Source organism: Labrus mixtus, chromosome 17, assembly GCF_963584025.1.
Source record: "Labrus mixtus chromosome 17, fLabMix1.1, whole genome shotgun sequence".
NCBI classification, from domain to species: domain Eukaryota; kingdom Metazoa; phylum Chordata; class Actinopteri; order Labriformes; family Labridae; genus Labrus; species Labrus mixtus.
Genome location: NC_083628.1, coordinates 13,132,328 through 13,158,814, shown reverse-complemented (window position 1 = coordinate 13,158,814; position 26,487 = coordinate 13,132,328). Strand labels below are relative to the sequence as shown.

The 26,487-nt window shown below is 38.7% G+C and overlaps 2 protein-coding genes across 3 annotated transcripts; both read right to left on the bottom strand.

The window, feature by feature from the left end:
- Positions 1-156: 156 nt before the first annotated feature.
- Positions 157-15,485, bottom strand: fyb1b (FYN binding protein 1 b). Of its 2 annotated transcripts, XM_061060662.1 has the most exons (19): positions 15,324-15,485; positions 9,798-10,797; positions 6,781-6,907; positions 6,582-6,658; positions 6,164-6,186; positions 5,961-6,013; positions 5,218-5,350; positions 4,550-4,709; positions 4,240-4,360; positions 3,908-3,927; positions 3,704-3,776; positions 3,472-3,558; positions 2,962-3,002; positions 2,292-2,373; positions 2,081-2,180; positions 1,645-1,807; positions 1,510-1,543; positions 1,379-1,410; positions 157-820 (listed from the first exon to the last, which is right to left on the bottom strand). In XM_061060662.1, exons 1-19 carry the CDS (start codon positions 15,324-15,326, stop codon positions 798-800), a joined length of 2,352 nt encoding a protein of 783 aa, XP_060916645.1. In that variant the 5' UTR covers positions 15,327-15,485; the 3' UTR covers positions 157-797. The 2 variants fall into 2 exon arrangements, with proteins under 2 accessions (XP_060916645.1, XP_060916646.1); XM_061060663.1 differs by lacking the exon at positions 3,472-3,558.
- A 1,176-nt stretch (positions 15,486-16,661) lies between these two features.
- On the bottom strand, positions 16,662-23,277 carry ccdc80l2 (coiled-coil domain containing 80 like 2). Its single transcript, XM_061061560.1, has 12 exons — positions 22,579-23,277; positions 22,407-22,495; positions 22,134-22,307; positions 21,882-22,033; positions 20,787-21,101; positions 20,355-20,595; positions 20,071-20,227; positions 19,334-19,470; positions 19,067-19,218; positions 18,315-18,418; positions 17,490-17,570; positions 16,662-17,314 (listed from the first exon to the last, which is right to left on the bottom strand). The coding sequence occupies exons 1-12, from the start codon at positions 22,859-22,861 to the stop codon at positions 16,983-16,985; spliced, it is 2,217 nt and encodes a 738-aa protein (XP_060917543.1). The 5' UTR covers positions 22,862-23,277; the 3' UTR covers positions 16,662-16,982.
- Between the last annotated feature and the right edge of the window lie 3,210 nt (positions 23,278-26,487).

The following is a 26,487-nucleotide window of genomic DNA, read 5'->3' as shown; positions in this document are numbered from 1 at the left end:
ACTGCAAACACATCACTTATGTTTACAAGCATCGAACAGGAGCAAAAAAATAGTAAGTTATATAATACTTAAACAGGTATGTACATTATTTTAGTGGCTCCATGGTTAAAGAAATGTACGTTAAGTCTAAATGTTAAAATTAAAGACCAGGAAAACCAGAATCAGAAATACTTTATTAATCCCAGGCGGGGAATTTGGTCGTAACAGTAGCTCTCAAACACAATATAGAAGTCGTAAATATAGAAATATATATATATAGGCCTATAGAATATAGAATTTAAAAAAAACATATAAATATAATAATCAGAAATAAGTACCAATGCAAATAATGTTTACATATTTGATTTAGATATATGGCTGTATTCAAACTGTAGAATACAATAAATGAAATTAAAATAAATGTACATACAGAGCTGTTGAGTTTGTAAAAATTGTGAAAACAAGGAACATTTGCAAATACTGTTGAATGATGAAAGGAACGACTTTGTTGAGATGTTGCAGGAAAAAAACTAATCGTAAAATATCTTATTATAAATGAAGTTTTTGATTTTGCAATTTGAAAAAATCACATTGTTCAAATAAAATCAAACTAGCCTCAATCCAGACCTCTGAATGACACCCAACAGTCCAATTTATCCAGACATTTAAATTTAGATAAATAAATGACGAAGTAATTATTTACAATAGCAATACAATCTGAATATCAATAATTAGCTCCAGATGTTAACCACCAACTGACAAAATAAATAACGTGAACATTTCAGGGTGCAACAATAAACCCAGTGCAGGATGGTTATTTAGTCGTTGTCATAGATGCAATCTGAAAATGAAACAAAACGTTATTTCAAATGGTTATTTCTGTTAAACATACCGTAAAACTTCAAATAAAAGCCCATCTCAATTTACAGCCCAGGCCCTGGTTGCTGCACGTTTTGACAAATAAAGGCAGCTCTCAATCAGAGACCCTGTGCATTTAGTGCTGAAATAGTCAAATATAAGGAGCAAATACAGCAAGTCACAAGAAATAAAGATGAACTTAAACCTCTGTCCAAGAAAGACAGAATAATGCTGGAATTCGTACCAACCGTGCAGCAGGATACTCTTTTAAAAAGCTTGATCAAATTAATGATTTGTAATCTAATTTGTTTTATCAATATCCCAAAAAACATCTTTCCCATCTTTTCTGTGCACCAGTTTTGTTTGAAAATGATTACAGGCCTGTCTCATACTGATGCCTGCCCCAAATAAAGGCAGGGTCATTTTGTAGACTGAAGTTAATAAAACCCTGGGCGATTAATAAAAGTTTTACGGTTATCATAAAGTTCCATTGAGTTGATAGTTGAAATATAAAAGTATGGCAAACTGCCAAAAAACATACCATCTCCAATATCATCGTAGATATCTCCATCACTGTAAACGGGAAGGAAACAATCAGTTATCAAAATATTGAAGAAGTCTCTAATTCTTAGACCCTGTGTGTATGAATGGGTGTATGTATCTGCTACTTACTCATTAACAATGTGGCTGGTCAACACATAACCGACTGTAAAAATACAAACAGACAAATTAATTTTGTGGTGCAAAAAATAAAAAAAGACACTGAGTTCATATTTGAATCCTTCACACCAAGCAGCAGATACTCACACTTGCCGTCCTCGTTTCGACAGATCAGTTTGTTGTCCACAGCTTTAACTATGACGTCCAGTTTCTCTCCTGCTCTGACTTGAAGGTCTTTCCCGCCCCACTTCTTATTGTTTAACGTCGGGATTATGTTGACCTGGTACAACACCTGGATCTCCCCTTCATACTGAAAAAGAAATCACATAGCCGAATAATACATTTTTAATTTACAGCATTAATCCCATTACATGAATCAGAACAATATAGGCAATATTTGAATGGTCTTGGATTAAATCATTGTTTTTTAATTGTTGTTATAGATTCAGTAAATCAATTATAGATCAACTGTTTTTCGCACTAGAAATATTATATTAAAAATGTCCAGTTTTAGTGTGATCTTGGTGAAAGTAAGTTAGAGGATCAATGTAAGTGCATAAAAGACATAATGTAAAAAACAAACTTTAAACTTCTTCCTGAAGTCCTTCTCCTCTTTTTCAAACTTTTTCTGCTTCTTTGAGTCCAGCTCCTCAGTCTGTCGTTTGCTTTTAAGGGTTGGAAGGCTGCGGAGCGAAACGTGTTTGAAACAGTTTGAACACACGCGTCAAACCATGTGTATGAAAATTACTGAATTATTGCAGGATCATTTTATTGTAGGGCTGATTCTAGTCTACCTGCTGACTGGAGGAAGGGGAGGCAAAGTTTGCGAGTCAACGTCATCGTATATCTCCTCGTCAATTGCTGCTCCCTGCTGATCTGTGATCACAAAAAGGAGAACTTTCAGACTCTTTACATTAAAATATGTTCATAAGGGTGCAAATAAAGCTGAATAGGTTAAACAACTTGATCATTAGCTTTAAAGGACATGAAGAGACTAATTGGGGGACATTGTATTTTGGCAATTAAAGCTTGAAAGCTGACTTTTTGTTTATTCATTTAGAGCTGTAAAAACATTTCTTGTTATAAATACAATGCTTCGGGTTTTTGAGTGGTAGTGGTATAAAACAGAGATGGTATAATGGGTCAATGATTCTATTCCATAAGAGAAAAACAAGTAGAGAAGATACACAGATATCCAGAGGGATCCAAGTTATTGCAAACTTACAAATCTAAAATGTGCTTGCATTAGCTGACATAAATCTCTGTTCCTATCAGACTGTGTGAAGCTGCATCAGCAAAACTGCTGTGTGTATTGAATGAGTAAGAATGTGATTACACATAGCCTATTCATACACAATGAAACACGTAACTCAAATGGCAAGGATTCAAATCAGCACATGTATACATCATTTCAAACTGAGAATGTAAGTCCATCCATGTAAGTATTTTGACAGTGAGTGATACCTGCGTTCCCCTCTGCAGTGAACTGGCTGGGTGGAGGCACTCTGGCACAACAGAAGAAAAATGATTAAAAAGTGACATCATTTATATCACAACAGTGTTATCAATAGACGGTAGTTACTGATTAAAGATTGTAAGCAGCCAAAATGAATGATAAAGTGTAACATCATATTATAATCAGTGTTGTTAAAATATGCTTTCTGACGGTGTTAGCACAGGATGTCCTGATTTGTGATTAGCCAACAGTCATGCATTAATTACAAACATGCAAATTACTTTATTAATATGAATATTAGTAAAATCACAGTTCATCTGCATTGATGTAATTACAGGAACTAAACTTAGATTTTAATTTGTAATTTCACATCCTGCAGTGATTTTCAGTAAGATGAAAAGTGTTGAAACTGATGGGCGAAAAAAATTATTCAAAAAAGCAAATGAATGTGAGAGTAATTAGGGATTAAATTAGTGGCAGTAGATCTGTGATCAGTCTTACTACAGAGTGTATTTTACACTTTAGTGCTGACAGGGCGTTTACTCCGCTCGAACATCCGCAGGAAGCCTCGAGGCTTCGTAGGAGAAGACCTGGGATCCAGGGGACTAGAGAGCCAACTGAGGGTTAAAACCTTACCATCTATCCTTCTGCATCAAAGCTTTTGCATTCACTGTTTGTTTTTAAAGCTCAAGCACATGAAACTCATAGGCTTGAATTCATTGAACACACATTAAATGAAACAGTTCTCACCTGACTTCCAGGTTTGGATCAATTACATCGTCATATATTTCTCCTCCATCTTCTGGTAGCGGGGGTAGGACAACTACAGGACAAAATAAAAAATATTTTGTAATAAGTGACATGTTATAGCTCAGTCGAACAACCATGACATTATCTGAATACTGTAACTGTATATAATGAAATCAATCTTATTCTGTAAAATGTGAAGCATACCTCCTGGTCCTTTGAGCCCACTAGAGAGAAAACATTTGACAAACAGAAAGAAGTGATAAACAGGTGTTACATGAAGTAAACAAAGTATGAAAATAAAACTGGATGGATTAATGATAAAATGCAAAAATTCAGTTAACATGAATATAATTTGTTTTAACATTTTGGAAATAGATTTATCGACTTCTTTGTTAGGTAAGAGACATCCAAAAGACAAACCATTCCAACTGCATTCTCTAAATTTGACACAGGTGACATCCAGTAGGAAGTGTAATGTGTACTGTAGTACTGCATCTCACTGTTAGTTAGTATATGTTATTTGACATTCTTGGTACCTGTTGTCATGAGAGGCCACGTCGATGTCGTCATATACCTCAGGGTCGTAGGCCTGCTGAGCTTTGTGATTCTTCAGAGTGTTAAAGTCAATTTCCACTGAAGTCGTTTTTACATAACCAACTGTTAGAAATAAGAGAAGAGTGAAACACTGATTTATCTTTTTCTAATTAGGGTTCTGGTGTAATTTATTGCAGGTTTGTGTACATATAAATGAAAAATAAAAATATGTACAAAATTAAATATTTATTGTTTTGTATTTACAGATGGGACCTGAATAAAGGAAAAATGGGGACAAAAACATGAACTTACTGGATCCATCCTGTATCCGACCCAGCCATTTCCCTTCTGGGTTGCCATGGACGCGGATGATGTCCAGACTGTCTCCCTGCTTCAGAGCCAGGTCGGTCTTGCTGCCTCGACAGTCCACACAGGCTTTCCCTTGTTGAATCGCCTCCAGGGGACCAACCAACTAACACACAAACATAAAAAACGTAAAAACACATTACATAAGCAGAGAAAAGAACCAATGACATGAAGAGCAGCCAAAGTTAAGTCATTAGGTCTGGCAACATATGGATTTTACAGGCCTTGGAAAGAAGGGGAAACTGCAACATGCTGTTGTGTACACAGAGAAAGTCTATTACCTAGACTCATATGAGTAAATGAATACCTTTCTATTGTCTGTCATGTAAATATGAAGTCTGAGGAAGTGGATGCTAAGCTTAGCTTGGCTTAGCTTAGCTTAGTTTAGCTTAGTAACAAATGTTTGATATAGGTGTAAACAGCTTATGTACATATAAATAAGAATTCTTGTTTTTAATGTGACAGACCTGTTTTTGCTGACACATTAACTTCCTGTTAAAAGCATGTTTCAAGTATTTCAGCTAAATCAGTCTACACAGTTAGCAGATAGAATGTCAAGATGTTCCTCTGAAGTTGTATCAGCTTTAGTTGAGAGTTCCTTTTTATTTACTTACTTTGAATTTCTTTCTCGCATCTTGTTCCTTCTTCTCACGTTCCTTCTGCTCTTTCCTCTCAGCCTCCAGACGTTTCTTCCCCTCTTTATCCTCTTTCTCTCTCGTCTTTTCTAGTTTCTGTTCAGCTGCTTCCCTGTTTTTTTATATATAGAGAGAGAAAGAGTGCACCACAAGTAGGATTAGACAGACTGCCAGATCCAGTACCACTGTTTTATAGAATGGGCTGAAGAGTGGTAAAACAAAGAATTTACACCAGCATAAAAATGTATTTAGCTGATTTTAAGTTCAGATTTATGTCTGAATATCTTAGCCAAAGTCTAGGTTTTCTTAGATCAAAAACACAAATAATAACTGAACATAAGTAAATACACCTTATGATTGGGAACTAGTGCAGCAAGGAGCTGATTTCCACTGAAAAGCTTTTCAGATTTAATTTTGGGTGATGCCAGGGTGCATTATTAGTTGAATCACAAAAAGCAAAAGTTTCTCTTCCTTTCTATTTCTGTTATAATAAGTACACCCTACTACTTAAAATGACCTCTTGTAGTGTCCTTAACCATCCACCAGAGAGTAGTGTTGGTCTAGGCTGACATTAATGCAGCTGACCTGTGACCTCAATATACGTACACATGTATGGATGGAGTGAAAGCACACAATTAAAGACAGGGCTGCTACATTAACAGGCCTCTACATTTAAAGACAGGGCTTAAACTGTGACGAGTCGAGGAAGAATGGTCTCTCACCATCGTTCATCAAGATCCTCATACATCTCTCCATCATCACTGACACTTTCCACCTGGGCCAGAGAAATCGTGAATCAAATCAGCGATCAGTTCGGTCAGTTTATTGAGTTTACAGTATAAATCAACCGATAACGATTTGATTGTAAATGGATTAAACAACTTCAGTGTATTCATGTGAGTGAGAGTATTTCAGCGTGCCTCACCTTTGCCTTCTGACTTGGATGGCCTAAATAGACACAAGAAATCAACATTACAAGAACATATGACGGTAAATGGACTTGAGCTTATATAGCGCTTTTCTAGTCTTCAGACTACTCAAAGCGCTTTTACACAATGATCTTTTTTTAATCGCTACAACATTCTTACACATAGAATAAAGCTATGTCTCTTAAACTAAACTATTGATAAAAGTAACAGTGTTGGCAAAAGCATGAACCTTAAAGAAGGAAACAAATGGGGAAAAGTAGGAACGAGTACTGCTTAGATATGATAACTGACTACTAACTACGGAACAAGCTTCAACATCACATAGTCGTATTGTGTCTTCCTGTGCTAAAATACATACTAACAATACAAGCCTTGTGGTTTCTATGAAGTATTGAATTTGATCAAATAGTGAACCTGTGGATGATGGTAGAGGAGGAGGGGGAGGGCTGCTGAATTCATCAACATCATCATAGAAGTCGTCTTGCTGAGCCCTGGAAGGGAAAGTCAGGATGTTAGTTTATTGGAGCAGCTTTATCCAAAAAAGAAACTTACAGCATTTATCATCGATTGATTTGTGGGTGGGAGGGTGTTTGTCATGAATGATTTGACTTACATGGCTCCAGGATGACGCGGAGGCAGACTAGGAAGCGCAGGCTGTGGAGGTTGAGTTGGGGTCACATGGTTACTATTGTTACTGGGGTGAGAGGTCGGGAAGAGGGGTTTCTTAAAGGCGCCAGGACCTGTGACAAAAAACACATGGTGTTCAAGTAATAATGTGGAATATCCTTTTAAGCAGACTAGCTCTGTCATATAAGTATTTATTTGTCTATATATTTATAAATTGATTGACAATCTTCTCACTCCCAATAAGGGAAACAGGGTTGATTGCCAATGAGACACTTCTTTCCCCTAAAATAATGAGACAACATCAAAGTACTCTCTGGCAAATTAAAGACCTGCATTTGAAATATTAGGTACAAAAACTTTTAAGAAAAACAGTTAGAGTCACGAAAGAAGAATGATTCATGATGTATCTTGTTAATGTGTTGTATTATTATCAGGGATGCATGATAACGTGAGCATGGCAGAGGGGGAGCTTATTTTTATAGTTATACTGTTGAATTTGTATTTAATAGAACTATATCTTGAAAGCACATCATTCGTTTTCAACTATAGTAAAAAGGGAACAAGTATAAGTGTATAAGCACCTCTGATGTGCAGTGAAGTAAAAATATAAAGTAAACTCAATGGATACATTTCAGTAAGTAACTCGAAGTTGTACTCAAGTACTACTACCAATAATGTTCATGTTTTTTCTTGGAGAATAAAATTAAGTAAAGCATAGTGTCCACAGAAGATAAGTGCACAAAGTATGGGAACCAACATTTTGAAATGCTAAAAAAACACATATTGCTTCAGAACTCATCACAAAATGTAGTTAGAATTGTTTTTTTTAAAGTGCATAACCAATAACCAAAATAGGTAGCATCCTCAAAACAGTAACCTTTAGTTTCTGTTCATATTTCACCACATGTTTTCAGCTAAATGGCGATCAAATCAGATCAGCTTTGGGCCTATAAACAGAGCCTCTCACTAGACACTCTCCCTGTTTACTTACTTCCCCATGTGGTGAAACAGACTCAGCTGTCAGAGTGATGGGGGGGGGGGGGAGGGGGGAGAGAGAGAGAAACTGGTCAGGGAACTTGTCCAGGGGAAATGCGGAACCAAGAGTGTTTTTTGTTCATTTAATCTTTCATCTGCAGCTCTGAACAAATGTACAGCCTCTCCTTCTTAAACTGCACTTTGTTTGTAAAAATGCTAATTCAGGGCAGGGCAGTGTAAAAAAGAGGACTTATTCTACAAGGGGAAGTTGTTGTCTGCTTGTGACTGAACCAAAGTGACCTTAATAAAATTGCTCATCTCACTGTGACCACAGTTAGTTGTGAAGCAACCCTTTTCGCACCTCCGACATGCTTTCACACAAAGTAAGCCTGATAGTTGAAGAGCGAAACCTAATTGTTTGACAGACTTTGACCAGGCCTGTACCCTATGTCTCTTTGACAGCATCATCTGATCAGCTCCTGGCTCATCTAAAAGTTTATTATGTAACTTTTTTTTTGTTTTACTTGTTCATGTGGAAAAATCATACTGTTGTCTTATTTGAATTGGTGTATTTGTTGCACACTGATTAGAAGCAGAGGAACAGACTCATACATATCATACAAAATGGAAAACAAATGGTGTAAATGCAGCCAGAAATAGTGGAAGTATTCTTGCCTGCAGGGCCCCATGTGTGTCCCAGCAAAGTGTCAGACCTTCTCTTCTAGAACCCAGCTGCTCTCTCACACACTTTTTGTCAGCTGTTTGTAAGTAAAGTCACTTGTCCTATTCAGTAAGTTGGAACGACTTGTATACTTTTTTTTTTTTAAGTGTTTTTCTCTACACCATTTAACTTCCTTTTATTATTTGGAAAAAGCTGTTGTGTTTGATAATTTATCAAATAGGTTAGGATTCATTTATTTTTGCACCAAAGACCTGAAAAATGTGTCAACCAAATAGTACAATCCAAGCTCTCGATTAATCAGTAACCTATAACGTATAGCCATTCAGAAACTCTGAGGTCATGAGTTCATATTTTTTCATTTAAAAACCCAAACTTTGCCTACATATCCTTAAAAAATGTTGAACTCTACACTTCTTAGCCGGTTTAGAACGGAGCTTTTTACTGCCTGCAAAGTATAAATCAGGAAGTGTCTGCTTCATGTAAATTAAGAAAGCGCATATGTGAGTTTTCTGTCACCCTAAAAGTGTGACAACATACTGTTAAAAGTTTCAATCTTCTTTTTTTTGTAAGGGGTGTTTTGGAATAATTGAAGTAAGAGCAACTTGCACTCTATTTTCAGTGATAAAATGATGCTGATAACACAAAACAATGTTTGTTCATTAGTATTTAACAATGTCTAGCTTCAAACAATGAATCTGATTGGATGGAGCTAAATAAGGTATAAATATGTAAAAGTGATAATTTTTTAGGTTGTTCTGTTAAACTGAATATCAGCACTTTGAGATTGTCTTGGTCAATCAGCCTGTAACCTCAAATGTCACATATTATGCAAAATACACTTTACCATGTTTTGTCTAACACTAATATGTATCTAAATTATGAGAAAAGTCCATCCTACATCTTTTACCTGCTCCAGAAAAACCGGCCCGTTTGGAGATTTTCCCTGTGTGACATCACCAAAGGGCAGTAACCCCTCCCCTGCCTTCTCCCCGTGGCATAGTGCAAGAAAGCCCACGCCACCCAAGCCCTTCCAGAGGTGCGTGATCGAACACAGCTCGTTTGCATTTAAAGCTTTATAGACAGAAACAGCCTGTTCTGAGCAGGGCTGAACTTGAGTATTTTATAGGCATGCTAAAATGCAGGATCGGGGTGATTTTTGGCAAGAAACTTCACAGACATGTTTCAGGGACATCCAAGACTTACTTGTGGATAAGGAGTATATATATGAGACCTTTAAGTCTATTAACCAACCACAGCTGTGTGTATATTTAGTACAACAGCACTCCTTCCCTGTGTTGTGGCATCTCATTTAAACAAACAAAGCTGTAACACAAACTCCAACCTACCATCATTTAGTGCCTCAGCACCTCTTTTAAAGTTCTCCAGGTTGACTTGGGGGGGTCGGTTCGGCTTTGCAGGAGCATGGCCCAAGGCTAAGCTGTTGGGGAGGGGGTTACGCTTTGGGCCTGAAGTAGCATCACCTTTAACCCTGGTGGTCTGAAGTGAGGTCTGAGATGGCTGCTTAATGCTGGGTTTTTTACTAGCAAGAGGTTTGGGAGGTGGGGTGGAGTTCGTGGCAGCAAGGGGTGGCTTCTTGGCTCCATCTATTTTCACGTCGCTATCTGGCGGGTCAGTCTTCTCCTTCTCCTTGTTGAACATATTCTGAGCATTCCTGAAGTTGGAAGGGGGCTTAAAAGTAGAGTTTGGCAAAGGAGGCTTATTTGCTGGGTCCGCGTTGGATCCCACGGTCTCTTCATTGTGCTGCCATAACTTTCCAATGCTGCTGCTCGGTTTTTGCTGTAAAGGAAGTTTGTGTGGTGCGGAACTGGTTACACCTCCTGCGCTGTCTTCTTTGAGCCAGCTGGGCTTGGAAACCGCTGCTGTGGAGGGTTTAGGAAAGGTGGGTTTGGAGTCAGACATGGTGTGGCTGAGGGAGGGCTTGTTGACAGGAGGCTTCTGAAGAGTGCCTTTACTTTCAGAGGCCTGTGAAATTGGCGTTTTAAAGGGTACCTGCTGTTTACTACCAATAAAAGGTTTGCTACTGGTGTTGGTGTCGTCCTGGTTGCTTCCGAACCGGCTAGCCAGGACTTTAGGTTTGTGCGGTTCATTTGCGTCTGTGTCACTCTTAGACGAAGCTGTACTTTTCAGATAAGAAGGAGGTTTAGGAGGGACATTTATCGCACTGCTTGAAAGGCTTTCCAGGTGAGGTTTCTTTGTCGGTATGGTTGGGCCAGAGGAGAGGGTGGGGTGCAGGGGTTTTTTGGGATGGCCCATCGTTGTGGAGGAAGTTTCGTCAGCGCTGGCTCCACCCGCCTGGAAGCGAGCCATCATGGCCTTTACATCACTCTTGGAAGATGGGGAGAATAGATCAGAATAACAGTTAATTACCAGAATACATAACCAGATTTAGATTTAAGATGTGCTATGCATACTTCTAGAAATTAAAGATTCTATTGCAGACAGACATCCGACAACAGATAAGAAAATGCTGGCCAAAGCATAAGAGGAATTAAAGACACCAGGTGCAAGGCCTTTCCTTTACTTATTTTTACACTTCTAATCAAGTCGATGCAACTCCCACTCTCTGTGGTAACTGTAACTCACCAACCATATGAAACTCATTTCAAGCAACTACACACGAAGCTGCTGAGGAGGTTCAGGATGTCTGCTTATTACAGGGTTTGTGGTTCAGTCATAGTAAATTGTCCTTAAAACAAGAAGCTTTTTTACTCAGTTTAATACAGACGACTCTTTAAGACCCTCCGTCTCAAACTCGTGGATTCGTTTTAGTTTCCTAACATTAATGTCCATCACTTATGAAACCAGGTTGGATTCAGATGAAGGTTTCACTGTATAGTTACGGAGGTATGTTAGCCAGCTGAAAGAAGGCATGAGGACATTTTCTTTTAGAATATGACACATACAGGAACAGGACAGGATCAGCATATAGACAAGAGTAACCATTTTGTCTATGTGGGCCAACAAAATCCACTCAAACTCAAAGTTTCATATATCTTCCTTAAGAAAAAGACACTTAAGCCTACGTTACTCCTATAGTGACCAGACAAGCGCCTGTTTGCGAATGTTTGTGCTTTGCTTTGTTATTTACGTTAATGCTCCTCGTGTTCTTTTTTCTTTTATTTAACAGGAAAGTAAAACTCTGCCCACTTTAGTTCAGCAGAAACAAGGAACACTAATGTGTACCCAACACAAAGAATGATGTTCTTTTACTTATTTAGCTCCGTATAAGAGCGCTTGAGGCAACAGCACCAATGAAAGCAGAAGTGCTGCATCCCAGCTCATGAGTTTCCTCCATTCAACAAAATAAAGTCATCACCTTAATAGTTTTAAAGCTGTTATACAGGTCATGTGGCCTTAAGGGGGGGGGAGGGGCAGGGAAGCATATTTATGCATTCCTCAAATTTATTAGAATGTTTAAATAAAGTGCAAATGTAATGTCTAAAATATTGTTTTAGTAAAATATAATATGTTAAATATAAAGCACTTTAAAAACTATAAACTCAAGAGTGAAAACATTTGACTACTGATCAGGTGACACATGTGTAAAGGCTTTATTACTTCTCACTGTTTGCATGGCCTACCTGGCTTATTGTTTGTTATTTAAACATTGGTTAATAATATACCTTTTACACATTTTCAAGGTTAGGTTAACAAATTGTACTTTTGTTGAGTGTTAGATGAAGAAGAGGAAGCCTGGTTTGGAACTGAATGAGCTTTAGTGAGTGTTTGACTACATGTTTCGGGTCAAACTGGGGTCTAAACAGCATGCTTGGTCACATGACTCATACATCAGTCAAGTGGCGGGTTCACAAAGTTTCCCCGTTGACTTACAAAGCAACAGCCGCACCTTTTAGCTGGAGGCTGGTTTGACCAGAGCCAGAGACACCATACCAGGAAGTAAGATATTTAGTGGAGATAATGATTATAAAGACACCACCACAGCTATTCCTACATCAGAGCAGTAATAGCGAGGGAAACTGTATAGAGAAAAGTATAAATGTACAAAATGGAGCTAAATGGGAAGTAAAACCACAGGGTACAGGAGATTCTTTGTTTCACACAGTCGCACGCAGCTATAAAAGGGTAAACAGTTACACTTACAGAAAACGAAGCAGCTGCCAGTAAGGAAAATATGTTACTTACTGTAAGCTTGAATAGTTTCACTGTTTTATATATCCTGATATCCCACATCGTCTCTGGCTGGGAAATTTAGTCTCCCTGGCATCTTCAAATCTTTTCTCTTAAAAATGTTTGTAAATGCTTTTGGGATGAAGATGCAATCTTCACAATGCTGCCTAACAGAAAGAACGTTTATGGAATCAATCAATCGATTAAAGCGTTTTACTGCTTATAAAACAGACTGAAAATAATACTCATGTGTCTTTATGACCCATAAATGCAAACAAGATCATCAAAGAAAGGATCGGCTGTTTCTAATATTTACCGCCGGAAACTCCTGCCAAAGTGTAAATGTCAGACAAAGCTGCAAAAAGAGCCTTTCATTTAAAAAATGAATATTCAATGTTTTATGCTTTCCACAGCTAAGATTTTAAATCAGCAAAGTGGTGTCAAAAGGTTGTGCCAGATAGACATAAACACATTTTTTCTCACATCTTTATATAGACCAAGTTCTTAGAGTTTACCAAACAAGTGCAAAAATTGGTTGCTTAAAAGTGCTTAAAAACAGTGAATATAAGCCATATTATGCAGGTCTACTTTAAATCTATTGGAGGTTGTGTATTGACTGATTTGGGTGCAGTGTCCCTTTAATGGTGTCGGTGATATCCTTGCAATAGTGGCATAATAAAGCGTGTTAAGCCTGACATGTAACAGAGGAGAAAGAGAGGCAGGTTCACACTTCTGTTTTTTAACCACAGCAAACTAAAAATTACCTAATACCAGACATTTGCAATTACTGCTTCTCTAAACGTTTGTGCAGTTGCAATTTTGTAAAAAACCTAAATGTCCTGTCAAGCCCGGGAATCCCCGCTCTATAATGAAGCAAAGCAGCTTATCAGAACCAATTTACCATCAGAGCAACACTCAGAATATGTTCAACAAGGCGAAGGAGAACTATGCCCTGCGTGCCACATAAATGAATATAAATGAACAGACAAAGCAACAAACTATTAAAGTCTTGATTGTTCGCAAACTGCTCCAGCCACTGGGTAGCTGAGTTAGTAGCATCTCAAGTTGTTGTGATGTGCGTTTTCCTACAGTCTGTCTGGCATAATGAACCACAGGTGTTAACAGGGCATCAGGTGATCATCTGGCAGGTAAAGCCTGGCAGCAGAGCAGCGAGCGAGCCGGTCAGGTGCTGAATGACGATGGCCATGTCAGTCAGGCTGATGTTATGGGTTACTCTCAAATCACAAAAAAAAAATATTTGGTTGAGGGGACATTGGAATTGCAAAAGTATCGTTCAGTTCCTGCAATTATTGATCGTATAGTGGGCAAATTCATGGTACAAATACGATAGGCTGCACCCTTCATATTAGTTGGTTTGAATGGAGTCCAATCGCTGAATTGTATCCAATCCTAAATTCACCTGGATGCTGTCATTGGCTGGGGGAAACACCCAGAGTCAACCAAAACAAACCAAAACATCAAAATCCAGGCATCAAGTAGCACTAGAATTGATGTTCTCTGATGGTCACTGTTGATTCTAAGGTCATTTATTACTTTTACAAGTGCTTTTTCAGTACTGTGATGTTTTCTGAAACCAGACTGGTATCTGTCGTATATGTTGTGATCTGAAAGGTATTTGTCCAGTTGAATGTAAACAACTTTTTCAAGTATTTTACTAATGAATTGGAGGTTTGAAATTGGTCTGTAGTTACTGAGTATTGAAGGATCTAAGTAGTTTTTCTTCAGCAGTGGAGTAATAACGGCATTCTTAAGAGAAGAAGGAAAAATGCCGTAGAGAGGTATTTCTAATGTTTACAATGTTATCGATGAGGCAATGTGAGACAGTTTTGAAGAGTTTGGTGGGGAGAGGATCGAGACAACAGGTGCTAGGTTTCAAATGCTGAATTATTTCCTCTACATTTTTTGAGTGTGTTGGGGAGAAGTTAGACATTGTAGTAATGGCACTAAGTTGTTGCGAAGGTGTGGGAGGGGGCCCGGTCATGTGTATGTTTGAAATATCATTTCTATGGTGGGAAACTTTTTCATGAAAGAAAACAGCAAATTCTTCACATTTGGTGTTGTGAAGAAGTTCATCAGGGATGGATTTGGATGGATTAAGCAATTTGTCAAAATAAAATGAAATATAAATTATGCATTGTTTGGATTATTGTTTATCAATTGAGAAAAGAGACTAGAGCCTATACCCAGTATTCCTTTTTAGAAGTGCGTTAGAAATGAATAAGGTCTTCTGATCAAAGTAAAGAGGAACCATTGTTTCTATTTCCAGTGTGACGCAAACTGGAGCTTAAGTCATCTTGCTCAATGTAGTTGAGATCAAACTAAAAACAGCAACCCGAACAGTGACTTTTCCTGGTTTTTACTTTTTTACTAAAGAAATTTGACAAAAGAGGCCTTAAATATCCAACATGTTACACATTTTAAATTAAGTCAACACTTTGTTTAAATAACTTAGTCCTTTAAGCCCTTTAGTTAAAGTTTTGATAAATATATATTTGTTAAATATATATGCGCACTTCTTTGTCACAAAGAAGTAGTCATGAATGCATTTGAAATAGCTATAAGAAATGTAATGATTCCAATGGCGTCTTTCCTATATTGAACAATACCAAAGACCTCCAGAGTAATTCTATGATTAAAAAAAAACTCACAGCTTTTCAAATTCACATCAATGTACTGTATAACTGGAGTTTATTTGTACTCACCATGTTGAGGATTTATTCCCTGGCCCCACTGCTCGGTCTGAATGGTTGGCGTCTAGTGTGTTTGTTCAGTTAATCAGGGTGAGTTTCTGCTGCTGTCAAAGAGAGAACTACGAGGTAGTGGATGACTTAGTGACAAAGTACTGAGAGTGTGAGTCTGTGTGTTTGTGGGTGGATATATACACCAGCTCATGAGCGACTTCCTCTCTCAGTAGCCTGTGTGTTCTGTGTGAGTGTCACAGCCTCTGTTATCTGTGTGTTCAGATCTCATTGATTTGCCTATCCCTGGCTAACTCCAAGCAGTTTCCCTCTGTGCTCCAATACTAATAAAACTAAGTTTTGTTCAACAGCAACCAATTTAGACATTGTAAATATGATATTGTTATATTGTTGATATTGATCATCATCATTGCTTATTAAAGGGCGGCTGAAGCTGATGGGAATGTCATTGGTTTTACTCATATTTGGTCATAAAATAAAGCTTTGCTCGATGAAGAGTAAGTGCATTGCCAAAGTCCTTAGGTTTTCACCTGTTGGGCCATTTTTATGTGGAACAGATTTAATGGAAATTCTTCCAAAAGTTGTGGAAATGTTTTACTTAAAAGCACAATTAAGAACATCCTTGTGTTGCAGTAGATAAGGGTACGTAGCATTCATCCTTTTGGGGGCATGAATATCAATATAACATTTTAGGCAATTTTCTAGAGAACAAGTATTAGTCCATGCCTATGACATTAAATCATGGCTATATGGAGAAAAACAATGTTGAAGTAAGAATTTAAGTCAGTTAAAAGCACTTGAAGGATTCTGGCAATCTGGTGTGTGTCATGCATCTCGACTTCAGACTGTCGACCAGATTAGGCAGGAGCATAACCAAAAATGTTTCATCAGACAGTAGAAGGAGGCTTTGTGTATAACAGTTGTTTCTCATCTGGATGTCCTAGTTGTCTTGGTGTTATGTTGGGGTGATAAGACAAGACAGTACATGTACTGGCAATTCATTTTGTACAGTACATTGTGGCGTGCAGACTCTCCCAGGATGCACTGGGAACAGGGCATTCATCTCGATCTCCTCCACCATCCATCTTACTTAACATGACACAATATGACACATCGATCCACCTGGCTGCCATATATTTGCATTGTGGGAGGACCATCATGCATCATGCAAATGTAATTATTCTTTTTTTTTTTTATATTTGGATTGCATAACATTAAAATGTAGTTTCATCATTTGATATGTCTTCTTTGTGAACCTTTTAGACTGTACTACATTAGAAAGTTTGGATAGAAAAGTGTTGCCAAAAAGCAAGATCTGCTTGGCGATGGATGGAATTTCTTCCTGCTTCATGGATGCTACAATCACCACATATTCAAAGAACACCATCATTTATTGAAAAAAAAAAGATTTGCTTGAGTATTACCAATTATATTATTGTTCTGTGTGCCATTATTATTGCATAAACACAAAAGGTCCATGGCTTGTTATTTGGTGTCCAACATCATCTTTATAAAAAAAAATCCTCTGAGTCATGAAGGTGAGTATTGGAGGCCGTTGTTTAAAAGTTTGTTTATGTGGATATTCATGTATTTGCTGTCTCATCACAAAAATATAGATCACTCTTCTTTACTCCATTACATCTTCTTCCTCCTTCATTCATATCATTGCTCTGATCGGTGATACAAGTATGTCTCGTCCGACCCTTCATCATAACCTCCATAATGCCCCTCACCACCTCCTCCTCTCCCTCTGTCATCAGGACATTGGATCCCCAGTCTCTTCTGCAGCTTCTCCTCCTGGAGGCGGAGCTCCATGGAGTCCACCAGGTCGTAGATGCTGTCCAGTGACCACATGGGTGATGGGAACCACGCTTTGACATCACTGTCTTTTCCCACAAACAGCATGCTGAAGTAGTCTTTACTGATCTTCAGCTGTTCTCTCACATTGTTGACTGCATCTCGAGTTAACGGCTCAACTTCACTCTGACTGCGGCCTAGAAGATGAAAGACAGGGGGAACGATGCAATGCAATGAGAATCTCCTAAAAACACAGCTCGGCCTTAATGTTTGACATGTTTCTGTGAAGAAAGTTGGCAATAAATAAATACAGATTTCATGTTTCAGTCACCTCCAAATGCACCTGGACTTCCTCATATCACTGTGACTCACCATTTAGGGGAAATAGCTCAACAGTTCCTGATGCTTTGTCTCCCACTCCAGTTAGCTTCAACATGGCAAAGTGCCGAATACCTGTGTAAGGACACAAAACGCTTGTAACATTAATTTAGGTAACACACAGCTTAGTGTCAGGTGGGAAACATGATATTCTAGTATGAATAATACGAAACAAATAATGTATCAAAAAAAAAAGTACAACCTGGCCCATTTGTGTTTTGTATTATATGATGGGGACAACACAGGACTTTTAAGTGTATATCACTAAGCTACAGGGGTTCTGAATCAGTTTGTTAAAGTTACAGCCTAGCTGATACCTTTGAATAACACAGGCTAATAAGCTACTGTTTACAGACTCATTTTACTGATGCATGATAAATGCATCAATTTGCTTATTTAGAGTGAATTTGACACTATAAAAATAAAAATTTATTGATTGATTGAATTGATTGATTATAACTGTTTATGACTGTTTGGCATACAGTACCTCTTTAGTGTAAATAAAAAAAATTTGGGAGAAAAAAAAAAGGCACGACACAACATTTGGGCTTCCCACTCTGAGCGTGACATTAGGGGTATATGGGTATATTATCTTCATCACTTTAATTTCTTTAATTAAAAACGCCTGTGCAAGTTACAAAAATGCAAGTGCAATTTATGAAAACGGGTGCAAAAAATAGAAAGAGCATGGGTTTAAAAAAGGGCTTCGTAGAAGGGGAACCAAACTTTCTCATAACATTTCCATGTTTCACAAAAAGTACAGAGCAGACAGACAGACAGTGTAATGTTCAGTACATGTAAATGTTGTTTGTTACTGACCCAGGTGACACTCCTGTCCTCTGAGAGCAGAGAGCTGCTGTTGGAAGGAGTAATCATCCTCAGAGGGAGCAGAGACGAGCAGCAGTCTTCTCTTAGACATGAACCTAAACAGCAGATAACACATTGTTTCAGCTTTGAATGTTTTAGTGTCAAGGCAATCAAAGTCTTAGCCTGTCCTTGAGCCATGATGTGTTCAGACACATTAATTTAGGACTTCTTGACAAAACCAAAATTTGTAAACATCAACAAATAGATTTTACAATAATGAGAGACTCTGCTAAGCTAACTTTAAGCTAGCTAGCTATTATCATGAAAGGATTTAGCTTCTGCTAAGATTTATTTACCAAAATGTTAGCTCAAATTTTAGCAGCAGTTGTAACATTTAGAGGGTATTAGCCAAGGCAAGATGAGGCTATCACTAGCTATAGCTTTACAGGGTTTGAGTCAGTGTCGTCAGCTTTGTAGCTAGTTGACCATGTATCTTGACTTTAGCTGTGTTTTGCCTTGTTTTTTGGTGCACTGTGTTTTTTTCCCTGTGTTTTCAGAAGCTGGTCGTGGCTTCCTGGTGCTTTCACCCTCATCAGTGACTGCTTAAAAACCCAGGTTGAACTCTTCCATGCTGCCAGATTGTTTCAGCTCTTCACGTGGGCCTTCCATACATATAATTCATTTTTAACCTGTGTTACTGCATTTTGGCTCTTTGGGGCAGAGCAGTTCTACTCCAAAGATTCACAGTGTCAATGCATTTGTACCTGAGCAGTACATTTTCAGCTCCAGGCTGTTGCTTGTCTTTTGAACAGACTGGACGACTCCTCCTCTCCTTCTCTTTTTCTGGACGCCTCGAGGGAAAGTTGTCAATGAACTCAAAGAGAGCAGGACTTGATGGAGGAGCCTCAAAGACTCTCTTGGGAAAGATAAAAGCTAATTAGGCAAAAAAAAGCACTAACAAACACTAACAAAGTCTATTGATGGATATTTGTAGTCTCCAAACATGGGATAAGAGGAGGAGACAGTCTTACATCAGCCTTTATATCGTAGTCTGTGATGGTCATAGAAAAGAGGTCGGATGAGGACAGGCCAAGCTCTGCTCTTAACAGAGAGATCAGTCCTGGAACTGAGAAGTGATCTGATTGGTCACTGAGTGGAGGCTCAGACTCTGAAACGCATAACAAAGATACAAATTAACTTTTGCATAGATGCACGGCAGGCAGACACAGTAACGGGCAAAATATCACGCACAACTAAGATGTGTTGCCTGCTAAAGCGCCAAGCAACACCATGGTTTTAGTGCCCTATAGCGCCACATCACAGAGTCGCTATAGCTGTGACTGCTGTTTTCTATTAATACAGCTGCTCCTCAGAAGCATTTCAAGACATCTCAAAACAGTTACATAAGAATGTCTAAAGAACATTTTGAAGGGAGTTGGAAAAGCAACAAAAAAATCATATAGTAAAGTATGATCCTCGCTACAACGAATCAAAGAGAGTAATTCACAGTTTCAGGCTGTTGAACTTCACAGTGGCTGATCCTCTGCTGCTGTAACTATGAATGCATCACATTTGCATTTGGTCACACTTAAATGAAATACACAATGTTTTCCTTTACTCCTGTACTTTAAAAAAAAAAAACCTGCAAACTTTCCCAGTTACTCGAAACCCCTCTGGTGAAAACCTAACCAAATCTTTAGCATGCAAATGTATTAAAAAAAAAATAAAACAATATACACAAAGGCATAGATGTATTAAGCGCTTCTACCAAGCTGATGGTGTTGCAGTGAAAGCATGGCTTCCTTTCCTTCACCCACAATGGTTGCCACGGTGACCTTCCTGATAGCGAGGCCACAGTGTTGCTTCTCGTTCTCCTCTTTCTGCTGCAGGTACAATGTTGCATCTCTACTGGGCGTAGAGATCAACTACCACCCGTACAACATAAACACACAGATCAATTACTCCAAATACATGATAGGACGGTGCAGGACGGTGCAGATACATTGATTTAGATTTGGGATAAAGGTCAAAAGAAAATGTGAAAATTCTCACCATTAATCTTCTTGTCCCCTTAAAGCTGTCCATAAACTCCCTCAGGGCTGTTTTATCCTTCTCACTGGCCTCTCTGTTGGACTTTTTACCTCTTCCTTTCCCTTTCTTCCCTTTCTTCCCTTTGCCCTTTTTCTTGGAGCCTTGTTTTTCCTGTGTGTCTTCCTTTACATTGAGCTCTTTTATATCTTCACTGTTTTTCCCTCCTTGTCTTTTCTTTCCTTCTTCTGCAGTGGAGTCTGGCCTGAAGTAGAGAAGAAAAAGACTTTGATGTTCCTCCAGTTCTAAAAAAAAAAAGCATCTCTGTCTGGTGAGGATGCACAAGACACCAGATGGACAGACAAAATCTGAGCGGTTTCAGTGAAATCAATCAAACATCCACACTGTCTGCTATGCTTGAAAAAAAATGAAAAAAAGATGAAAGCTGACTAGCACCTGTTTTTCTTCACTTCCTCCCTGCTCTTTGACACAGATGGAGGGCTGAGGACCTTTTCCTGTCCTTTAGATGTGGCTCCACCACTGCTTGTGACCTTTCCCCTCGTGGACCCCACAGCAGGCACTTTGCGGATCACAAACCTAGACCGTCCACTCAGTATATCCTGGATCTTACTTTTCAGAGCAGCTTTTTTGTCCAGGGGAGGTTTTCTTTGTAAAGGGACAACAGAGGTCACATTTCCTCTCCTCTGAGGGCTGAGCACCATCTTCTTCATCTTCTTCCTTGACACAACCTTCTTCTTAGCTGTTTTACACCTGAAAAAAAGTCCAACCAAGTTGCGTATATATATTTTTCATTACATCAACAATGTTCATCAGCCAAATATATTTCAATAAAGCATTATCTGAATATTCTTTCATCATAACAACTTTATTTTATTTTCCTATAAAACTTTTCAGTTGTCTGATGACTCATTATGCACTCAGGGGCATTTACAAATTTTTGGACTTATAAAAAAGTTTTGTCTAAGCTAACAATCCAATTAAATTTATCCAAGCGTCATCTCCCGCCCTCTATCTTGTGATTGGTTCTATACTGTTTCAGTTGGAAATACGTCACGACACAAGGGTTGGATACTCACGATGTTCCGTTTCATGGGGACTTCAAATTAAAATTGATGATAATACAGTGTCCTTAGGGGTGTAGCTACAAAGTTGTCCTATAATATGGTCATGTCAGGATGGAAAAACCAAGATGGCGATTGTGAAATTGCTAAAATTGAAGCTCCAAAATGTAATCTGCATCCACTTCTTTAATATGCTGCTTGACCAAGACACTCTTGTAAATGAGATTGTTTAACTCAATTAATGTTTTTTCCTGGTTAAATAAACTTTATAAAAATTAATAAAAACATTTCAATTACTGTTCATGATAACACTAAAAAAACACTATAGCAATGCACAACACTGATACCACTTTAGTGTTTTGCAGTTTTCCTCACTTTGCTTCTATAAAACACACAACTACTATTGATATTCAACTGAATAGACTTCCTCAGTTTTCATTTGGCACATGACACTGGTGCATTATGGGACCTTAAGTTGGATCCTTTTCTTGTCATCTTCTCCAGCTTTCTCACGGGGAACTGATCGATGAGCTCCAAAATGGCCTCAACACGGACCGGATAAGGGAAGCGCTCACTGACCCGAAGGTTCTTCTTCAGAACCAGCATGGTGAACCCTTCCTCCTGAAACAGTGGATGTAGCAAGGCAACAGTTAAGGCAGCTAGCCAAATATGAGAAAGTAAAGAAACTTCAGTATCCTGTGGAAAGATTAACTTGGTGTACCTGGTTTGTAAGATCCAGATAGTGAAGCAGTTTGGTGACTGTGTCAGGGTCCAGGCTCTCCACTGTGGCATCACCTTGGAAAGTGGTTCTCTGGATGCGACCTTCCATCATGGCGTTCTGGATGATGGTGATGATGAATGTGTCTCTCTCTGCTAGACGACAGTTCAGCCCTTTCTGAGAGAAACACAGACACAGAAAGAAAAAGACTTACAGCTAAGAACGAAATAATGATGTTTCGTAATATCCTTGTGAGATATTAAATAGGATCAGTACCTGCTCCATGTCTTCCAGCTGTTTCTCCATCATACGAAGGTAGTGGTCATTGTGAGACGGGGCTGTTATCAGCCACAAGCGTTTTTTACCTACGTGAGAAGAAGCATAGAGGTACTTTTAAGTAGAAGAACGGACAAAAAAGACAAATCAGCTCCCCAGTATTGCGCCTTGCCTGCAAAGTCTGCAAGAAAATCCAGCTCCGGCCCCAGGCTCGATGGCGGCTCTCGAGCTCCTCTGTTGTCCCCATGTTCTCCGTCTTCATCCAATCCCAGCCTCTGCTCTATTCCTGGAGGGAGATCTGAGTAGTCTCCCCACTCTCTCACATTTGGGTCCAGCTGATCCTTGGGCTTGCTGCGACTGATGCCCTGCCAGGCAGTGAGCAAACTCGGGTAGCTGAGACTCCACAGGGTAGCAAACAACAACAGAGGCAAGTGCGAGTGACAGAAGTAGAACATCCTTACTGACACGAGCGAGCAGTTGTTAGGTTTGTCAATCAGCGGGATCTGTTCAGCAGCTCACAAAGAATGCATGTGTGCAGCGTTGTGTTTGACACCCTTATGGCTGCAGGGTTGCATCTGCGGCAGACAAGATGCATTCACCAGCTGTTTAAAAGAAGCTCCAGATTGTCGGTCACAAACCTGCCAGCGGAGAAACCTCCATACTTTAAATCCAAACTCAAGAATGAAGCATTCTGCGGCCTAAAGTATGCAGGTGGACCGAATCTGGAATCATGAATCTTAGAGGTAAAAAGACAGGAAAGACTGCAGTGATGTTAACCCCTCTCACCAGCAGAGAGAGACTGAGGCTGAGGCTTTTTCCCTCTTTGCAAACACACACATGGTCCTGGTTCACATTATACCCGGGGGTTGTTAACAGGAAACTCCTGGAATTCACTTCGACTTCAAAGCTCTTTCTTGCTGGAAAATCCACCCCCCCATTCCCTTGCTCCCTCCCTCCCTCTCTCTCATTCTCTGTCTCCACACACATGCCTCTATTATTTCTGTATCGCGAAAGTACAACATATACTCACATGCAGAATATGAAATGCACTTGAAAACACAGTTTTACCCATGTGCGTTTGTGTGCATGCACACATGTAAAAACTCATTGTTGCATAATATCAATTAGACAGTTTGGGTGAGTTTGAGGACAACCACCCTACTGTGTCTTTGATCGACCCAATGAAACCCCACCTGTTTTAAGGGTGCTGTGAAGCTGACCCTGACCTCTGACCCTGAAAAAAAGAGCAAGTGAAGAGACAATATTCCTTCAGAGGTCAGTGAAATGTCAGATTACTGTAGCTGTTTTATTATAGCTGGTGACATTTGATTCCACTTGACAGTTTTGATTCTAACATGTGTTACTATTTCAACCAGACAAGCACTGACCTGATGTAATGAAAAGAAAAACAGCAGGCTGCCTCACACATGGTGAGGAAGAAAATCTCAGAAAAAATGCTTCCTGAAAAAGTGTTGGTGGAATGAGGGAGTTAATGTGGGAGATAAGAATGAGTTTGGTTTAAAGCTAATCATTTAACAGGAGTTAAAGCTTTGTTAGATAGAGGAATTGTCAGCAGCCATAAATTACTCAGACAGGCCATCAGACGCTGCAGTTAAAGTTCAGACCAGTGCAAAGTTGTAATTGGGACCTCAGGCGAGTTAACCAGGTATACTTAACGTCTGAAGAAGAGGTATTTATCCCACCTATTACCACTACAGAAATGCTCTGCCAACACAAACCATAAACACACAGAACCAAAGCCTGAAACTGCTCTTTTATCATTTAATGCTCAAAGGCATGGTTGGTCATTTTCTCCAGATACACTTTTTAAGATTTTGGTTGAAATTGTCTTGAAAGGTTCTGACAGAAATTAATTATTTATGTGCTCTGAAATCCGTCATCTGTAGCAGTTGTAAGCCTGTAAAAGCTTTGACCAATGTCTGCTACGAGGGACCAATCTGATGAACCAATCACGCCTCCCTGTCTCCCTGCTCTTTCTCTACCCCTTGCGTGCATGAGCCCAAACTCAAAGCGCGTCACCGATGACGAGTTTATACTGCGACTTTGTCGTTGGCCATTATGTACAATAGTCACTGTACTGTATTATGATAAAGTTTAGTGTTTACTTACGGCTGAATGAGCACTGAGGGAATTCTACTTTCAAAATCATGCTAGTTTTCGAAAACACAGTTTAAATTGATTTGATTTCTACCTATGATGAGCCCTTAAATGGTCCTTCTAACAGTTGCTGCAAGTCTGACGCCACAACTCTGACAACCTTGCCTGTTGTACACATACGTGACAGTGTCAAATTCAAACTTTAAAAACAATCCTTTTAAAATTGCATTTAATCATAAAAATGTGGAACTGAACATTATAAAAAAAAAAATCAATTTTAGTTGCTTGTTGTAGAGGTTATCTCTTAAACACTAAAATGTCCAAAATAAATATCAAGCTTCCTACATCTAACAAGGATACAATTACTCTGAATTAAAGCAGAACCTTCATTTCAATGTATTATACCAAAAGAAGAATCTCTGGCCACAGACATAAACCAAAACGATTAAGTCATGGAGAAAAATCATATAGACAAGAGAATAAGACATGATATTATGTTTTTATATTTCTTCTTACCTGAGGATGAGTCAAAAGTCCAGATCTAATGGTTCTGGATCTACACCAGTCCTTGCTGGACATAATGTTGAACTACTGTCAATGGAAAAGTTGTTTCTGTGATATTAAAGAAGGTGTCAAATAAATGATGAAGGATGCATGAGCACATGTGGCCACAGGGAGAAAGAAGACGTTTTTTTAGAAGTAAAGTAAGATATTGCTCTGTTGAGACCTTATAAACCGACAAAAAAAATGTACAACTCTTTTGACAAAAGAATCCACGTTTCATAACAGCCCCATGAAATACCCTTTATCTCAGGGGTTTCTGTCTACTAAACAGAACAATGTAGAGCAACAGGTTTTTCTGTCAAATATCTTCTTCAACCTCCTTCCTGAACCCTAATGTGACATGTGTTCTTTGTTAAATGTATAGTTTTGAATATAAGAAGAAGTTGAAATGAGTGGATAAAGGGGAGAAAAAGAAAATCAAAGACATGTGGGCAAAGTCACTGTAATTAGAAGAGCTGTTTTTAGGGAGAAAAGCTGAAATGAAAACCAGCCGTAGCAACAATGCATTCCTCTCTATGAAAATGATAAAGAGAACCAGATGACCAGTGTGTGTCTGAGAGAGAGCATAGATAGGCTAGTTTATGAATGTATACTGTAATTAAATGGAGGTATTGGCTCAGAATGTGAAGATAAGAAAATAAGTTATTGCAATAGCACAGAATCAATGTTAATATGTATACTTAGCAAAGAATTAAAGGTAAAATAAATCAAAACTATCTTCAAAGTGTCTCTGGTAAAGACATGTCTGACATCAAATTCACACAGAAACACAACACAGATGAATATTTGGTGCTGGATGAATGCCGTTGACTCATCAAACATCCAAAAAGGTGCTATCCTAAACCTAAAACATGGATTATAACCTGTCTACATTTATCAATCAATCAATCAATTTTTATTTGTATAGCGTCAACTCATAACAAGTGTTATCTCGAGACACTTTACAAGAAGCAGGTAAAATACCTTACTCATTGTTATGTTACAAAAAGCAGGTAAAAGACCTTACTTATTGCTATGTTACAAAGATCCGGCCTATCCATCATGAGCACTTTAGCAAAGCAGCAAAAGTTACAGTGGTAAGAAAAAAACGGCAGAAATCTTCGGCCGGATCCCCGGCTCATGACAAAACAGTCTTCACAGGCCAAGACTGCGCCGGGCTTGGAAAGGGATAGGGGGAGAGATTTATCAAATCAGTTTCTCATTTGCAGGATAAAATGTCACTTAAATTAAACAAAAAATTGATGAAAATAACGTCGTCATATGATACAAAACTCTATGAAAGAGCACCTCTTAGTAGACACATAGTAATGCAGCGCATGTTCTAACAGTGCTGTTCATGTAAGGTGAAAAGAATTGATTTGTCCATGAAGAAGTCATGGAGGGTGCCTGAGTTCAACAA

Bases quoted from the DNA above. Each gene is read 5' to 3' on its own strand.
- fyb1b (XM_061060662.1), bottom strand. The intron at 3,003-3,471 runs GTAAAATACACT...CTGTTGTGCCAG, and splicing joins CGCCCTGTCAGCACTAAAGT to AGTGCCTCCACCCAGCCAGT. The intron at 821-1,378 runs GTATGTTTTTTG...TTTCATTTTCAG, and splicing joins CTACGATGATATTGGAGATG to ATTGCATCTATGACAACGAC.
- ccdc80l2 (XM_061061560.1), bottom strand. From the start codon at position 22,861: ATGTTCTACTTCTGTCACTCGCACTTGCCTCTGTTGTTGTTTGCTACC. The intron at 22,308-22,406 runs GTACTGATCCTA...TGTTTCTCTCAG, and splicing joins AGCTGGAAGACATGGAGCAG to AAAGGGCTGAACTGTCGTCT. The intron at 18,419-19,066 runs GTACAAATGCAT...TCTGCTGTTTAG, and splicing joins GCTGAAAATGTACTGCTCAG to GTTCATGTCTAAGAGAAGAC.